The 18,214-nt window shown below is 39.7% G+C and overlaps 2 protein-coding genes across 2 annotated transcripts in view; both read left to right on the top strand.

The window, feature by feature from the left end:
* LOC306987785 (NACHT, LRR and PYD domains-containing protein 3-like) overlaps nucleotides 1–10,773 on the top strand; it is a 55,480-nt gene extending 44,707 nt beyond the window's left edge. Inside the window, 2 exon segments of the mRNA XM_079592335.1 lie at nucleotides 7,941–7,987; nucleotides 8,181–10,773. Of these exon segments, the coding sequence (XP_079448461.1) occupies nucleotides 7,941–7,987; nucleotides 8,181–8,755 (622 nt within the window). The 3' untranslated portion in view covers nucleotides 8,756–10,773.
* A 294-nt stretch (nucleotides 10,774–11,067) lies between these two features.
* Nucleotides 11,068–18,214, top strand: part of LOC306988208 (NACHT, LRR and PYD domains-containing protein 3-like) — a gene marked incomplete at its 3' end in the record, with an annotated part of 56,294 nt that continues 49,147 nt past the window's right edge. The window contains exons 1-2 of the mRNA XM_079593012.1: nucleotides 11,068–11,413; nucleotides 15,930–16,101. Of these exons, the coding sequence (XP_079449138.1) occupies nucleotides 15,986–16,101 (116 nt within the window). The 5' untranslated portion in view covers nucleotides 11,068–11,413; nucleotides 15,930–15,985. The remainder of the gene's footprint in view (nucleotides 11,414–15,929; nucleotides 16,102–18,214) is intronic.

Genomic DNA, 18,214 nt, shown 5'->3' with positions numbered 1-18,214 from the left:
GCATGTGCCAGGGCACCTGAACGTAGGCCCAGACAAACTCTCACGGAACAACGTTCCGACAGGAGAGTGGTCGCTACACACACAGACCGTTGTGGAGTACGTTCGGCAGAGTGGAAATAGTCCTGTTTGCAAACCAGGAAAACGCTCACTGCCCGGAATTCTTTTCGAAGAGCGCGAACGCGCTGGCCAGTGTCTGGCCCCGCCGTCCGCTCTATGCTTTTCCTCCTGTCTCACTCCTACCTCAAGTACTGGAGCGTATCAGGAAAAGCGGATGCTCAGTGCTACTTGTCGCTCCATACTGGACGAATCAACCCTGGTTCCCAGTTTTGATGCGACTGAAGAGTACTGCCCCGTGGCCGATTCCAGTGAGGAGAGACCTCCTCTCGCAGGCCAAGGGCTCGATTTTGCATCCTCGCCCGGATCTCTGGTCCCTACACGTGTGGGCCATAAACGGGTACCCGCTAACCTCCCAAAGGGAGTGTTAGACACGATCGAGCAGGCTAGGGCCCCGTCTACTAGACGGCTCTACGCTTCCAAATGGTCGGTGTTCTCTGGTTGGTGTTCAGACCAAGGTCTGTCACCACTTCAGTGCGGGGAGACGGAGATTCTCTCCTTCCTGCAAGAGCTATTGGATAAGGGAAGAACCCCATCCACGCTCAAAGTCTATGTGGCAGCCATATCGGTGTTCGTTAATCCAACGCTTGGCCATTCACGGGCAGAAACGACCTGGTGGTCCGTTTTCCTTAGAGGAGCCAGGAGGTTAAATCCTCCAAGGCCTCCTTCAGTCCCCGTTTGGGACCTTTCTACGGTGTTGAACGCTATAAAAGGGGCCCCTTTCGAGCCTATTCATTCAGTTGACATGAAACACCTGTCTTTCAAGACCGTGTTTCTTTTGGCTCTCGCTTCAGTGAAGCGTGTGGGGGATTTGCAAGCGTTCTCAGTTAGAGCCTCTTGTATGGAGTTCGGGCCCAACGACTCTGTAGTCGTGTTGAAACCGAAGCATGGGTACGTACCTAAGTCCCTCAACACACCGTTCAGGGCTCAGGTCATCTCCCTGTCGGCTCTGCCGGCCTCTGAGGACGGAAATAGCTCCCTTTGCCCGGTTAGGGCATTAAGAGCTTATGTGTCCCGTTCCGCTGTTTTTAGACAGTCGGAGCAGCTCTTTGTTTCGTTCAGTGGGCGCTCTAAAGGGCGAGCTGCGACGAAACAGAGTCTATCTCGATGGGTAGTGGACGCCATTGCGCTAGCCTACGCATCTAGAGGTTTGGAATGCCCTCTGGGCATTAGAGCACATTCTACGAGAGGCATGGCCTCTTTGTGGGCTTGGTATAGCGGAATCTCATTACAAGATATCTGTATGGCGGCAGGCTGGGCCTCCCCGTCTACATTTATAAGGTTCTATAACCTAGAGGTTCCTGCGTTGCAGGCTAAACTGCTCTCGGTCTAGAAGACTATGTATAGTGTTCCTGCCCCGCGCTGCGGCCCAGGTCACTTCAATGTTTTAAGCATCACTCACTGACAATGTGTCCCAATGAGCATGCTATTACCCCTCATATATATCTAATGTTTCATATATATGTTATTATGCCTTAGAGGCACTACTATAAAGGGATGATGCTAATTTTTAGCCGCTCTCCCTATACATTCTTGGTGTAGGCGCTTGTATGCCAGGGCGCGCGCGCCCTCGGGTGTCTGTGTCGGTCCAAGAGCACGCACGGCGTGTTACAGGGGTTCCCGTAGCGTCTTTCGACGCAGTACCAGAGAACTCTACGTAAGAGAACGTACTCGGTTACTAACGTAACCTCGGTTCTCTCTAGGAGAGGGAACGAGTACTGCGTCTCAGGCCGTGCGTGCCCACGCTGCGTTGCTTCAGTGACGAAAATCAGAGTGGGAGACAGCTATGCTTGTATTTATAGGCCTAGACCACGCCCGTTTCGGCGGGAGATGACGCAGAAGGGCGCGAAGCGCCCTCATTGGTCAGCGTCACTGGCCTCGCATAGGCTGTGCTTTTCTGGCGGAGCAGCCAATGGGTGAGCGATTTTGCTCCGCCTAAGGTTGTATGCTACAGAAAAGCGTTTTACAATATTTTACAAAATTAAGGATTAATTTTTAGGCTTCAATCTCGAAAAAGAAATATCTTTCCCGTAGCGTCTTTCGACGCAGTACTCGTTCCCTCTCCTAGAGAGAACCGAGGTTACGTTAGTAACCGAGTACGTTTTCTCTAAACTTCTATCAACCTTATTACCTTTTATTTTATCTATCTGGATATGAGATATCTGTACCACTCACTTTGAGACCTTTCAAATGACACCAAAAACATAAGTTATTGATAAACATTCACATTAAACCATGTTCTTGTGTGAATTCTTCGTTGTTTCTGAGAGGAAGTCAGGCTGTATGGGGGAGGTTGAATGTTAATTAGCTAGCAGGGCCATTTTGTCCCAGACCAGGGCCCCAACCAATATTTTCAGTCTTACATATGTTTTAAATATTTATATTAAATATTAATCTAATGATTCCCTCAGCAATGTTCCCTCTAATTATTTTTCTTAAAAAAAAACTTAGCAAAACGTATCTCTTTCTCTCCCTGACCCTGTCTTTCTGCTTGAGCAGCACTGGTTGAAGCCTGAAAATATTAATTAAGAACATAACTAATTACACTGGTCAGACTGTTCAGCTCTGTTTCAGACTGATACCTCCGGTTCAGGCTAGTCCTCATCCTCAACACGTGCCTTTTTCAGTCGCGGAAAATACTTTTCAATACTCATCTGGATTGAAGCAGCAAACATTCAGTGTAAGAGTAAAAAAATTACATAACATTATTTATAATAAGTTTTTTTTTTATTCAAAGCTGCTACATATAGTGTTTTGACCTCGACAACCCAACTGCATTTTACCGCAAACTTGCGACTAGTTAACTTTTTAAAGAAGGTGTAATCGCTTGTTTGTTAGGGGGTTGGGTCGGGACATTTTTTATAGCACTTTTTCATGTGTGATTGTGTAAAGGTGTTATAAAAGAAGTCTCAGAGCTGTTATCTTGGGAAAAGGACGTTGCAATAATTGGGTGCCAATAATTGTGGCCAATGTGAACTAAAGACTTAACTAAAGAAAAACTTCTCTCTCGAGAAACGGTGCCTTAACGTGGCGAGAGAGTTTGTGTACGTCTGAGAAGCTGATCGCTGATCGTCGAGAGCCTAGGCAGGAAGACTTCAGTGGAGACGTCAGACAAAACCCGTTTCGAAAGGTCCCCGCATGACCTTTTCAAATAAATTGTGATCCAAGAAAGCAACGGGAAACTACTTGGTTTATTCCTCCGTTGAAAACTTCAATGATGACAAGCAAAATCAACAAATGCCCTGAGTATCGGCGTCCTTTAAATAGGACAGGGGTGCTAAGAACCCCTTCAAAGTAGCAACTTGGAATGTTAGAAGCTTACTTCAAGCAGGAAAACTAGCCAATGTCATACAAATGGTAAATGGACTGCATTTATATAGCGCTTTCACAGACTCAATGGCCACCAAAGCGCTTTACATTTTGCCTCACATTCACCCATTCATACACCCAAGAAATTAGCAAATAAAGTCAGCAACTTTACCCCAGTATCAAAACGAATATCACTACTACAATTAGCAGGCAACAAAGTCAACGTGAACATTCTACAGGTTTTGTCACGATCAATCACAGGAAGCAAGTATGCAAGTAATCTCTTTATTGAGGTAGTAGGAACCACAAAAGTAGCAGGCAGACAGGCTGGCAACGCAGGGACTAGATGGTCAGATGCTGGTGCGGAAGTGTAGAGGTGATGAGACAGTGAAGAATCCAGGTGAACACAAAATCCAGATGAACACGGAACAGGAAACGAGGACACGAACTGAAACTCCGACTGGACTGGATACACAACACTGAAGACATCAAACAACGATCTGACAAAGAGAGGAGATTGTGATGAGAATATATAGGAGAGTTAATAAGCAGCAGCTGGTGCGGGGAATGAGATCAGCAGACGCGCTGATCAGCGGTAACGAGCGGTAACGCCCACTCACACTCACACACACACAGAACAACAAATACACGAGACACGAAGAAAACAGTGAATTCATGAACCGTGACAGGTTTATGCTCCAACAGCAGACAAACAAGATCATGAAATCGAATCATTCTATGAGCAACTAACCAACACGCTGAAGCTGCTGAAGAAACAAGACATCACTATAATCCTCGGCGACTTCAACACCAAGGTTGGTCACGGTCGAATGCAGAACATTGTCGGAGAGCACGGACTAGGAACAAGGAATGGACGAGGCGACAGACTAGTTAAATTCTGCCAAGAAGAACGTTTCAGTATTGCTAACACGTGGTTCCAATTACCACCTCGACGACTGTACACGAGGACCTCGCCGCAAGACTCCGACAACAACATCGTCAGGAACCAAATCGATTATATGCTAATTAACATCAGGTTTTAAGTCCAGTGTGCTTACAGCAAAAACCTACCCTGGAGCCGATATATCGTCAGATCACAACCCAGTAACAGCTACAATAAGACTCAAATTGCGATCAATACAATGTACAAAGACGAGACGAACAGACCTGGAGAAACTGAAGAACAGCGCCGATAAAAGACAAGTACAGCAACATCTCAACGATAGTATCCGCTCAATAACAACAGAAACAGCAGATGTTCAGGAGTACTGGCGCTCGTTCAAACAATGCATCACATAAACAACAGAAGGCATGCTGGGACACCAGTCACCGAAAAAGAAACAACCATGGATGACACAATATATTCTTGATCTAATGAGCAAACGAAGAATGTACAACAATAACAACTTGGAGAAGTACAAACAAATGCAACAGAAGATCAGAGAAGCAATCCGACAGGCAAAAGAAAAGTGGATGGAAGAACAATGCGCCGAGATTGAAGAACTAATAAAAAAACATGACAATTTTAAATCAGCACAAGCAGCTCAAAGAAGCTGATAACATCTACAGACCAGCCCCAACAGCAACCTTGTATGCGGACAACAGCCAACTAATCCTAAATAAACAAGAAAAAATGGACACCTGGACAAACTATATACACAAGCTCTTTGGCGCCGCGAGAACACCTGCAGAAAAAGACCAACAGACGTCGAAAGACGCTCTACACATTTTAACATCAGAAGTAGAACATGCAATCAAAACAGCTAAGCCAGGCAAAGCGTGCGGGCCCGACACAATCCATGTCGAATTACTCAAACTACTAGACAGCAACAACATGCGACAACTGACTAATTGGTACAATCAAATATACAACGGCAACAAAATTCCATCCGACTGGCTACAATCCATCTTTGTGGCCATACCAAAGAAAGCAACAAGCTTGATGAGCCACGTGCTGAAAGTCTTCCTGAAGGTGATCCAACAGCGCATTCGCTCCACATGCGAAAATGCATTGAAGAACACACAGTTTTGCAAAGGACTAGGCACAAGAGAAGCAATCTTCTGTCTACAGATACCACTACAGTGATGCTACGAACATAAGAAAGAAGTGTACATCTGCTTCATAGATTACGAGAAAGCATTTGACTCAGTAGACCAGGACCGATTAGTAGCTCTATTAAAACAACTGGGACTAGATAAAACCCCCACCAACTTCATAATTTCTCTTTATTGGAAGCAAACAGCCCAACTTCGATATGACAATGAACTGACAGACTCAACACCAATACAAAAATGTGTACGACAAGGTTGCCCACTATCACCGATTCTTTTCAACATCTACTCGGAGCAGATTTTTGATCGAACACTAGCAGACAAAAACATTGGTATTAAAGTCAATGGACAATACATCAACAACATCAGATATGCCGACGACACTGCACTGCTGGCTGATTCGGAACAAGACCTACAACAAATCTTGGACGAAGTTGCCGCAGAGTGTCAAATATGGGGCTTACGAATTAACAAAAAGAAAACAAAGGTTATGAAGGTCAGCCGAACTACAAGCGAAACAACAATCAAGCTGGGCAGCAAAAAATTGGAACAAGTACACCAATTTAAATACCTTGGTGTAATCATTGACGATCAGTTGAACCATGAAGTCGAAATCAAGAGCAGAATTGAACAAGCAAGGCAAGCATTTATTAAATGGAAAACACTCCTCGCAGACCGCAACTTGAGTACATCACTGAAACTGCGCATATTGAAATGCTACATCTGGTCAATTTTGCTGTACGGAGTAGAGACGTGGACACTGACAACAACAGCAACAAAAAGGCTCGAAGCTTTCGAAATGTGGCTGTATCGAAGAATTCTGAAAATCCCATGGACAGCCAAAACCACCAATACACAAGTTCTGCAAGACATGGGCACTGACAGGCAACTGCTGAAGACCATCATTAGCAGGAAGTGTCACTACTTAGGCCACATTGCCCGAAACTACCACAAATACCAGCTATTAAAGCAAATCCTTCAAGGAAAAATCGAAGGGATAAAACGACCAGGACGGCCAAAAACGACATGGCTCAGTAACATCAAAACATGGCTACAATTAACAACAGCACAAACTCTACACGCCGTTGTAAGCCGCGCTATATTGGTCCAATGGGGGGTTTCCAATAGCACGGGGAAGGTTTCTTGCGCGTTCCGTCTTTCCAGCATCTCAAAGTAATTTGGGTTAAATGCAATACATTTCTAATATGTATTTACTCGTTATTTCATCTGACTCCATAAATGAAAAATATCTCACCTTTCACTGATGTGTCCAGGTCGCACTCATTCACCATATTTTTGGTCTAAAACGCAACTGCTCTCATCTTTTGCCCCAGGACAGTAAATGTGAGTAAATTCTGTCATCTTTGCAGGACTATGATTATAAAGAGTGTGCAAAGTAACATTTTATCAACTGTGTGAAAGTGAATAGCACATAACAGGCACAATACTGGTATAAACATGAATATCTATTGGTACAATATGAGTCACGTGACTAAACTTACGTCTTCGTTTTTAAATACCTCCGGTTTTATAGTCCACACTACACCGCGAAAACAGCATTTTCAAATTTGTCCACTTTGAAGAGTGTTTTCAAAAAGCTTAGTTTTTATTAATAAAAATGGCATCAGTGTGGACGGAAAGCCAAAACGGAGAGAAAAAGATGCGTTTTCAAACGAAAAATGGGTTATTAGGATCCATGTAAAAGTATAGCCACCAGCAGCAATTTACGGGGGCCAAGTGCATCAGAAGCAAAGTGATAAGCTAAGCGAGCATGGCAAGGATTCATGTTAGCATTGCCAATATATTGCATTAAATACTATGCTTTGCCTTGATATAAACTTTGACAAAGAGTTACCGTATATAAAAATGGTTTGAGATAACAAAAGCTTTTAATAACTATTTGCCAGCATGGTCTCATGAATTTGACTGACTGTCCGACTGTCTAAAAATATACCACTGGATTCTGTAGGACCCAAGGAATAGAACGATGTGAGATTCATGGCTATTAGACAAAATTCGCAAACACTATAAGCATATTTGTCCATTTTATTATATCCGCATAGGTTGTTTCAGGGCATAGCCTAGTGCCGAAGACACAAATCAACTTTCGTAACAATATGCTAAAGCTTTCATAAAATACAGCATTTTATGACAAAATTCAAAATGGCCAATTTGGTATTGTTTGACTCTTTTTGTGACTTTTTGCTAGCACAGTCTGAATATGATTTCAGAAATGTTGGTGAAAAATGGAGGCAAAATTCATGACAGAAAATAACATCATATGGTGCAATCGACTCATCATGACCACGGAATCAGAGGAAAAATACTTTTCTTCAAAACCTTAGTTCAAAAGTTATTAGCATAGACATGAGTGAAAATTTGAAAACCCCCTTTTTGGTGAATCAGATGAATAGAATATGCTCTTTATGCTCATTATGCTAATTTTTTTCTTCTTTCTTGGATAGTCTGGATCATGGGGGAGAGACCATGATTAAACGAGGACTACAAAAATGTAGGTCTACACACATACCTTTTCTTCACAGGACACCATTTTACAATAGACCAGAATAAGGTCTTAAATATAAAATGTTTTGATTGTGTATGCTGTCAAAAAATATTTATGTGGAGCCGAAAAATAGATCCAAGGCTAATCTGATTCTTGAACACATTTTGTGGCCTTATTAATGTTGTTTTCTTGTGTCCAGATTTCTGTCGTCTCACACTGGATCCAAACACGGTAAACAATCGTCTCTCCATTGTAGAGGGCAACAGAAAGTTGGTATATAATCCAGAACTGATGTCACATCCTGATCATCTAGAGAGATTTGACAGATATCCTTATCGTGAAATGGAATGTGACGGCCGTTCACAGGTTCTGTGTAAAGAGCGTCTGACTGGACGCTGTTACTGGGAGACTGAATGGACTGGTTTGGGTGATATAGCAGTGGTATATAAAGGAATCAAAAGGAAAGGAAAAAAAGAAGACTGTGTGTTTGGATTCAATGAAAAATCCTGGATACTGAGCTTCTTTAGGGAAACACTGAACGCCTGGCATCTTGGTAAGGCAACACACATACCTGCCCCATCACCTCCCTATACCAGAGCAGGAGTGTATGTGGACGAGCCGGCCGGCATTCTGTCTTACTACGGCATCACTGACACACACACACTCAGACACTTACACACATTCAACACCACATTCACTGAACCCATCCATGCTGGATTTGTGCTTTATGAAAATTCAATGTATCTGTGTGATGTTGAACAAGAGGATGAATAATATCTGTTAAAAATGTATATACGTTACATAACAAAATGTCAAAACAAGTGTAATTTTAAAAATATATAGCTCATGTACCCTTTTCAAAACATTTCACAAAAGGAGGTTTAAGTTTCTAGATATTAAAACATTTATAAGTATTCTTCAAAGTGAAGAAAACAATCTATGGCTGTCAAATTTTGTGTGATGAATATGTAATATATAATGAACTATATCAATTAAGGTTCTGCTAGGACATGGCATGAAGGACGTAGGCCCTGTTTACACCTGGTATTAAGATAGGAGACACATTCCCTTTTACACCTGGTGTTTTAATCTGTGTCTTTAGTCCACTTTTAACCACTTCTGTCCTGATTTCTTCAAGGGGAGGGTCTATGGGTGGGCAAATGTATGGGCTTTTTCAGATCTTTCAATCTAATGGAAGAAATAAGCTCACGCAATTCACAGATGAACACGACCAGAGACGACGGAAAAAACACAGAGCGTCAGCTTTCGTTTCTGCTTTGACAGACACAAGACCAGCCGAACACTGAGTGTGTGTTAGAAATCAGGAATGGAGAGAGAACATTGTGCTTGGTACATTTTTGTCTTCAAACCAAACTTGGGTCTCCAGCCAAGGTTTAAATCCCATCTGGCTAGTGCGCTTCCCATAATGTTTACGCATTAGGTCAGTAGACGGAGAGTAGATGGTCTTGTGGCTGTTTGAACGCATTCAATCACATGAGTGTTAACTCTACGAAAGCAATCCGGTCTAATGCGTTTTACTCAAGTGGATAAGCTCAAAATGTTTTATATCCCGTTTACATCTGTATTTAGTTTAGTCCACTTGTGATTCGATCTACCAAATCTAATTCTGAATTAATCTAATTCACTTCTGAAGTTGTGATTACGAGCTTGTTGCATTCAAGTGCTTTGTTGTCGGAAAGAACAGGAATCATGGAGGACACCAGTTTAATTCTCGCCAATTTACTGGGAAAATCTTATAGAAGCCAAAATGATATTTAGCGTCTCATTCATTGACAATCATATATACATTCAACTTGGGAACTTGAGTATCAAAATTATTCCGAGCTTCCCAGTTCATGCCCAGGGCTTTCATGTTCAGTTTTTTGCTGAAACTCGTATTTACGAGTTTGATTCTGATAGCATATGATGGCAGTATTAATAACAGGTGTAAACTGGCCCTAGAGACCATTGCTTAAAAATGTTTGAAAACATGTCTCTGAAAAGTGAAGTTACTGTTAAGAAGAGCTCTAGCATCTTTTGTTTGCTGATTGCACTTTTCTTATTTTGTATCTAATGCAGTGTAATTCAGACATTTTTAAGTGCGACTTAAGTGTCCAAAAACCTTCTGTGACCACTGTATGCTATTCCTGTCTTTTTTTTTTTTTTTTTTAGTTACGATGACAACTTAATCCCATGAACATAACCTGCTCACAAATATGTAATGCTGGTGTCTCATTATATGATTTTCAGCTGATTTTCAGCAGTTGGCTTCATATACAGTCTCTGTAGGGCTGGTGTAACCACAGTTGTGCCAAATGAAAAGGGTCTTTTTACTCTTAAATGTGAAGGATCCAAGGATTCTTCACAACCGTACATTTGTGTTGTTTTATTTTCTTTCTTTTTTATGTTCATTAATTAATTTATCTAATCATTTTATTATTCAATTTAATAATAATCATTTATAATAATCATTTAAACCATTTATACTCATTTCCTTGATTCATTCATTGATCAGTTATTTTATTATTTTTCCATTGTTGTTGGAACTGTACATTTAATTGTACAAAAAAAAAAAATTGTTTCAAGGGATATTTGTCTTCTTGAGTAAGAAATAAGAGAACATCTCAATTTCAAGGGTTTAAAGTCACAGGATGATGTTGTGAAGCAGTAATTTACACCACTATTGCTTTTGTTATAATAACACTTGTTGTATTTGTGCTGGTCAGATGAAGTCTTAGCATTGAAACACACGCAACTAAGATTATTCAATAAACTCTGCTAATTTTACCATCACTTTGTCTCCTGCTTTCTGCTCTTCCCAGCTTCCTCCATCTGCCTCTTGGGCTGATAAAAGACTGTTAATACAGTTTTGGTTACTAGACCTGTAGGAGCCATTTTCATGCAATGATATATTTGTCCATTGGGTGGCGCTCTGACATGGTATATTCCTAAAGGATGAGAGGCGGAAAACTCAGAACAAGAGCAGCTTTATTTAAAATATTTGGAGGACACAGGTTTAATAATTAATAGGATATTTTAGTTTAGTTTGTTTTTTCAAGCCTGAACACACAGCACTGCATATTTTTGAGCGGGGGAGGATGGGTAGTGGTTAAAGTTCATAGCGAGTGGCGATGATGCGCAACTGGTGCGAACCGCCTAAAAAGGGGAAGAAGAGAGAGGATGAGAGAGAAGGAGAATTGCTTATCGTTAGAGAGAGTTCCGTGGGTCTTGGGAGTTTAAGCCTATAATAGCATATGATAGGCCTATATAACGGCTGAATAAGTGTGTTATACTTATGTTAGGTGTAATGTTGATGTAAAGACTTAATTTGGTTAATTTTGTTCTGTCCTGTCATCGTGGAAAGCGCGCCGCTCTTCTGCCGACTGCCGGGGAGACTACAGGAGGAAATCTGCCTGAAAAACAGGAGTTCAGGTGATCTGTTGATTTATTTAGGCAGTAAAGAGGCTCACGCTTCTATATTGACTGTTATTATTTTTTTCTCCTTTTTGTTTAATAAATCGTATTGAACCTTTAAACTTACCTTTTGTGTTGATTGAGGTTTTTTTCCTCTATTGGGTTTATTTCCATTCTGTATAAGACTATTATACACTGTAAAAAATAAAACATAGATTTTATTTATACTTAATTAATTAAAATGAGGCAACAGATTACAAGCAATATTATTAATTAAATTTAACAAATTAGAATTAAGTAATAATTAATCAAATTAATTAATTAAATGTTAACCATTTAAAATGAGTAAAATTTACAAAATATATGTTATTGCCAACATTGAAGACATCTGATGTTAACAAGCAGAATCACTGAAGGAGAAAACCATAATTAAAGTCACCATTATGGAGATGAGTGTGTGTTTTAGTTGGGCTCTTCACCCTTAAATTATTAACTTTAAGTTTTGTTTGGTTGCTGTACATGAGTTATAACAGTCAGATGAACAAACAGTGATCTGATGGTGTTGGTTGTGTTTTAACATAATCATTATTTCACAATCATTTGACCTGAATCACTGAACTCAAATAGAGTCCAGCTTATGAGTTAAGTTAACTTTAACTATAGCAGTACTGGCCTTGTACACCATAATATTTTTAACTTTTACAATGTAATCCAAATAATTTCTAAAAAGTTTCTCTTTTAGAAAAAAACAAAAGTTGTTCTCTAAAACAAAAAACACAGACATCATGAATCAGCCTGTGCATCTCAACAATGGTGACATTTATAAAGCATGTTGCAGTGCATTCTGGGTTGCACCAATCAAACTCATTCATGGCTCCCATCATGCATTGCTGCATGAATAAATAATGAGCTTATGATCAGAGGTTGTCACCATTGCTGAGATTCATACGCTAAATCTTGATGTCTGTGTGTGCCTAAAAAAAAAACACACATATATTTTTTATTATTATTGATTTGATCATTTGGATTTCATTGAAAAGGCTAATCATATTATGCAGATAGAATTAATAAAATAAATTTAACTGGACTCTACATGAGATCAGTGATTCAAGTCAATGATTGTGAAATTGTGAAACACAACCAACACCATCAGATCAACGTTTCTATTTGTTCTTCTGGCTGATATAACTCATGTAAAGCAGCCAAACAAAACTTAAAGTTAATAATTTAAGGGTGAAGAGCCCAACTAAAACACACACTCATCTCCATAATGGTGACTTTAATTATGGTTTTCTCCTTCAGTGATTCTGCTTGTTAACATCAGGTGTCTTCAATGTTGGCAATAACATATATTTTGTAAATTTTACTCATTTTAAATGGTTAACATTTAAGGAATTAATTTGATTAATTGTTACTCAATTCTAATTTGTTAAATTTAATTAATAATATTGCTTGTAATCTGTTGCCTCATTTTAATTAATTAAATATAAATAAAATCTATGTTTTATTTTTTACAGTGTAGGAGTGTACATTTTTTAATATGGATTACAGTAGTCAAGGGCAATAGGAAGGACATTACAATAATGACAAACTTTCTGGTTAAACATTAGAGCTAGCATCTGGACCAGTCTAACACACAATTATTCATTAAAATTAATGAATAATCCAGCTAACCCCCTCTCCCAACAAACTATTTGTTCATTCCCCTTCACTTTCCATTTTAGCAATGTATGAATGATTGTGTGTATCTGTTTGTTTAGATTAGTTATGTGTTCGTAATTTAGTCAAAACTTTGGTGCACATTCTAGTGAGTCTGATTCCGGTCCTTGCTTGTAAATCAACGTCCCTTTAACAATGTGATCACAGCTGTGCCTAGAGTAAGTGAACACACCCATGCTAAAGTTGACTAAAAAGAGGAATACAAAAAATCATCTTTTGGAAATTGATCTTAATGCCTTAATTAAAAAATTGACAACCTTTAAGGACACCAATTTTCTTTGTGAATGAATAATGTATCGTAAATAAATAAATGTTCTTCTTTAAAATACAGGGTGCATAAGTCAGACACCCCTATGTTAAATTCCCATAGAGGCAGGCAGATTTTCAATTCACCTACAGTTACTACACCCTAAAAGTATATACTCTTTTTGTGAAGAAAAAGTACACACTTCTGAGTGTGTAGCAGAAGAGTACACAAGCTTTGGAACATACTATCACGTCATAAAATAGCGTCTTTAACGGTTGCTCTCTCTGTCACAGTAAATCTGTCACATCCTGTCACAGTAAACTGGCCTGTCAATCATCTTGCCACAGTTAAAATCCTCCACATTTAATTTCATTTTCTACTGTATCAGAGAGAAATGCAGAAGCACGTTGATCTGCAGTCGCGGGTCTTTCATGCAGAGACTCTCCTCATATTAAAGTTCGCGTGAACCGGAAGTTGCAACCGACTTTATCTCAGTGTTGTGACGTATTTCCGAGAGAAACGGAATACTAAATGAGGATAAATAGTGGGCGTGGCTTTTTTCCATCTTGCACCTGATTGGATCTAGAAAAGTAGGTGTTTCATTCAGCCTGTCTACTGTCAGTTGGAGGGGCGTGGTTACGGATGTTAAGCAGACACCAAAACCGTCAAACCTACGTCATCAGGGAAGGTCCTCCAATGCAGAGGGGAGGGGCATTTTCAGATTTTCATTAAAGATTACGAAGCCAAAAATGTTTTTTGTGTGGATTGACTTGCATGGATGAATTGTTCACCACAAAACGATCAATTAGGCAAACAAAGTAAATATGGTCAATTTTTATATCATGTGGACTTTAATGCATAATGGTGCATTTAAAAGTCAATGGCCAAACGAATCTTTACAAAAGTCCACTTTAAATAAATATTTTTTTTTATCAGGTTAAACTTTGATTAGTCAGTCAAGCCTTTATCTAAACCTCTCACGGTCGGTCATGCATATCCGCCTTGTCTTGTAGTTTTTTTGTTTGTAGTTCCTCCTCTAAAGCGCAATGGGTTGTGGGTAATATTAGCTTTTATAGTGAGCATGGATCCACACTTCGAAAATCCACCGGAAATAGACCATCCGGGGAATTCTGGCATACTCTTTTCAACAAACTTTGGCACACACTTATTTTAATCTCCCATACTGTTTAGGATGGATAGTATGGACATTGAGACGAAGGGATAGTCAACCCCTTTACAAAAAAAAGGTACAACAACAACGATGTTGGACGATTCTGAAGTTGGAGGAGAAAATGAGATGGGGTGCTTCTCAATATCCCTCCTCGTTTCCTCGCTCCCCCGTCCTCTATCCTATGACCCAGAAACCGATCGAGCTCAGCCATCTTGATTCTCTAATTGCACCGCGAGGAGGCGAGGATTGAGGAGTGAGGAGGCTTCCTGAGGAGTTACGAGCGAGGATGCACAGGTGTATCTATGCTGAAGTCTTTCTTGTCGAGAAACCTGATGCACGTATAAATTCTCCTCCCCCTTCACATCTGTCACAATATTTTTAATTTATGCTTTACCGTTGCAGCTTAAATAAATCCTAAATATAAATAAATATATCTCACATATATAAACAGGGCATCTTGCTTCATCTTTATTATTTATTAATTTATTAAATAACCAAACTTGAACAACATAAGGCAGATCTTTTGAGCGCTGCTGATGACGCTTTGAAGTGTCGCTCGAGTGATCAAGAGTTTTCCAATCTACAAATAAGCTTTCCTTCGATTCCTCCGTCCTCATTTTCGTTCCTTGCAGCCTTCCCTCACATCCTACAGGGGGTGGAGCTGAGACGCGAGGAAAGGAAGCCCGATAGTTTTGCTAGATAAGAGCCTTATTCCTCGGCTGGGATCGTGTAGAGCCTTTGAAGCTGCACTGAAACTGCAATTTGGACCTTTCACCCGTTGGTCCCCGTTGAAGTCACTATATGGAGAAAAATCCTAGAATGTTTTCCTCAAAAACCTTAATTTCTTTTCGACTGAAGAAAGAAAGACATGAACATCTTGGATGATGTAAAACATTTTCCTTTAATCCTCCCTTGTTTGGCTTATGCTACTCTGAGCAATGCCTGAACTTTGTATTTTGAGCACTTCTTGTGTTATTTTTGCCTCTTAACGATGACTCGCTTGCTGTAGTCCTCAGTTGTAAGTCGCTTTGGATAAAAGCGTCTGCTAAATGACTAAATGTAAATGTGGGGGTGAGTAAATTGTCAGGAAATTGTAATTCTGGAGCGAACAAATCCTTTAACTGATCCAAATATTTATAATTAATGGGGAATCACAAATTATGGCAAAACATTTTTTATTTATTGCTTGGGTTGGGTGTTTAAAATCCAAGCATTTTCAGGAAAAAGAAAATCCTCTCCGGGTCAAAATGACGTGAACACAACACAAGGGTTATACTTTAAGTGTCACTAAAACCTATGCTTTTGCATCTGCCTCAGTTAAGGTGACTTAATTAACAGTGTTTATGTATAACCTAATACATTTTTATATTTTCTTGTACTGTGTTTAATGTTTTCAGGAAAGCATCTGTAATAATGGATACAGAGGAGATCTCTCCTGCTAAAAAGCGTCGTTATGAGAGGAGAGAAGAGGGTGCTGCACCATGTCCCCAGCCGCGTGTCTATGAAGTCTACAAATTCAATGAGTCAACCCCTACATTTCGGAAGTGGAGTTGTGACCTCTGAACCCATGTGAGATTGTTTTTCCAGTATTTGAGACAAGAACCTGAAACATCAGATAGTGCTAAGAAACGATTGCTTTGTCTTCTCTCTGTATCTCTAGGAGAAAGAGAGGAGGCCCGATTTTGTGTTTTTATTACAAATGTTTCTCCTGGTAGCTTTTAAACACACACACACACACACACACACACACACACACACACACACACACACACACACACACACACACACACACACACACACACGTTAAACCTTAGCGTCTAAATCATCATTTTACAGTCACATTTGTTTTTTAGGCTTTGTATTGTGTTTGCAAAGAAGTTGTAACATTTTATATAAAATTACAGAGAAAAGTTTAGTAAGCAACTTTTTGTTTAAATTTTTTGGCTTTTGTAAAGAAAAGAAGGGACCATTTGAAATAGATTTTGAGGTTATCAACATGATGACACCAGTATTGTTGCTTGAGCTTAACTGATTGAGCTGAACCCATAATATTACTTTAATGACAATTTGGGTATTATACATACAATTGAGTGGATGTGTTGTCTATTACGAACATGCAATATTAGGTATACATATTTATACAACATAATATTTTGGATACAATTATTAAAACTGCTTTGGCTAATGCCAGGCTCATGCACAGATAGACCTCAATTGGTGGTCAAGCATCTGCCCTCTTGGCCTTTGTGCAAATGTGTCCTCCTGAGGGCGCACAATGAGACTGTAAGAGCCGCGCTATATTGGTCCAATGGGGGTTTCCAATAGCACGGGGAAGGTTTCTTGCACGTTCCGTCTTTCCAGCATCTCAAAGTAATTTGGGTTAAATGCAATACATTTCTCATATGTATTTACTCGTTATTTCATCTGACTCCATAAAGGAAAGGTTTTGATAATATCTATGCATCACTAAAAGTGAGCGAATGTTTGATTATTACTTTTAAACTATTAAATGAACAAGGTCAAAATCAGTTTGAATAATCAAATGTAACAATTTATTAAATCAGGTATTAGGTCTATTGTATAATCAATTCAAAGATAATAAATACAAAACATGAATAAAGAGAAGAGATGCAAACCCAACCTGATTCAAATACATGAGGCTGGAAGTCTCGGTCACTCCCAGCCATCATGGGCCAGTCTATATACAGAAAGCGCCCCGATTCCTCTGCCGCATTCCATTAAATAGCCAAAAACCCCTTTCACATGTTAACACTGGGAATTTACATTCAGAGTTGACACCTTTTATGGGTAGGAGATCATTTGCCTAGAGACAACCTTCCTTTGTGTGCCAATTTCTCTAAACTTCTCAAACCTGATTTCTTTTGGTTTAACTAAGTTGGAAATGAGACATTTGTACCACTCACTCTGAGACATTTAAAATGATACTAAACATAATAATCATTCACATTAAACCACATATATATTCTTGTGTGAGTCTTTAGGCGAGAAAGGGAGTGAGGCTGCATGGGGGAGGTCAGATGTTAATTTTCAGCAAGGTTCTTTGTTTCATAGACCAGTCTATCTCTCCAACCAGTTTCTCCAGTCTTATAAGACACAGTGACAGCAACACAGTTAACGCACACAAGTTGAGCAGCATCCATGTCTTCTTGACCTGCCTTCATTAGTGACAGCCAGGTAACAATCATGTTTGCCATTAAGTTTAAACATTGTTTGCCACTGCTGTGAAATTAAATCACTATTAAAACATCTCAATAGAGCCAACCTAGTTTATGATATATACCTCCATTAAAGGACAAGTTCGGTATTTTACACTTAAAGCCCTGTTTACAGATCGTATCTGATGAAATAGAACGGTTAAGATTAAACTTTGGACAGATGCTGCTGTCCCGAGAATTTTAGTTTTATTTAGCTTCCCCCCCCCCACCCCCACAATGGTTGTCTATGTACACTGGCAAATTCCTTCCTAAAACACATTAAACTTTCGTTTACAAAGACGTGAAACTCACCGAGTGGTCAGGGGTGTTCACTGATACGGTCCCAAAAAAAAAACGCTGAAAAAGATGCTTTCCAACAGGTTTTATCGTAGTGTTTGTCCAACTCCATTGATTGTATTGAATGTGCTGTGTGAGGTACGTTATTCCTCCGGCGCTTCTTCTTCTGC

Source organism: Phoxinus phoxinus (assembly GCF_949152265.1).
Source record: "Phoxinus phoxinus genome assembly, chromosome: 20".
Classification (NCBI taxonomy): Eukaryota; Metazoa; Chordata; class Actinopteri; order Cypriniformes; family Leuciscidae; genus Phoxinus; species Phoxinus phoxinus.
The sequence above is the reverse complement of the archived record's forward strand: the minus strand, read 5'-3'. Positions and strand labels throughout refer to the sequence as shown.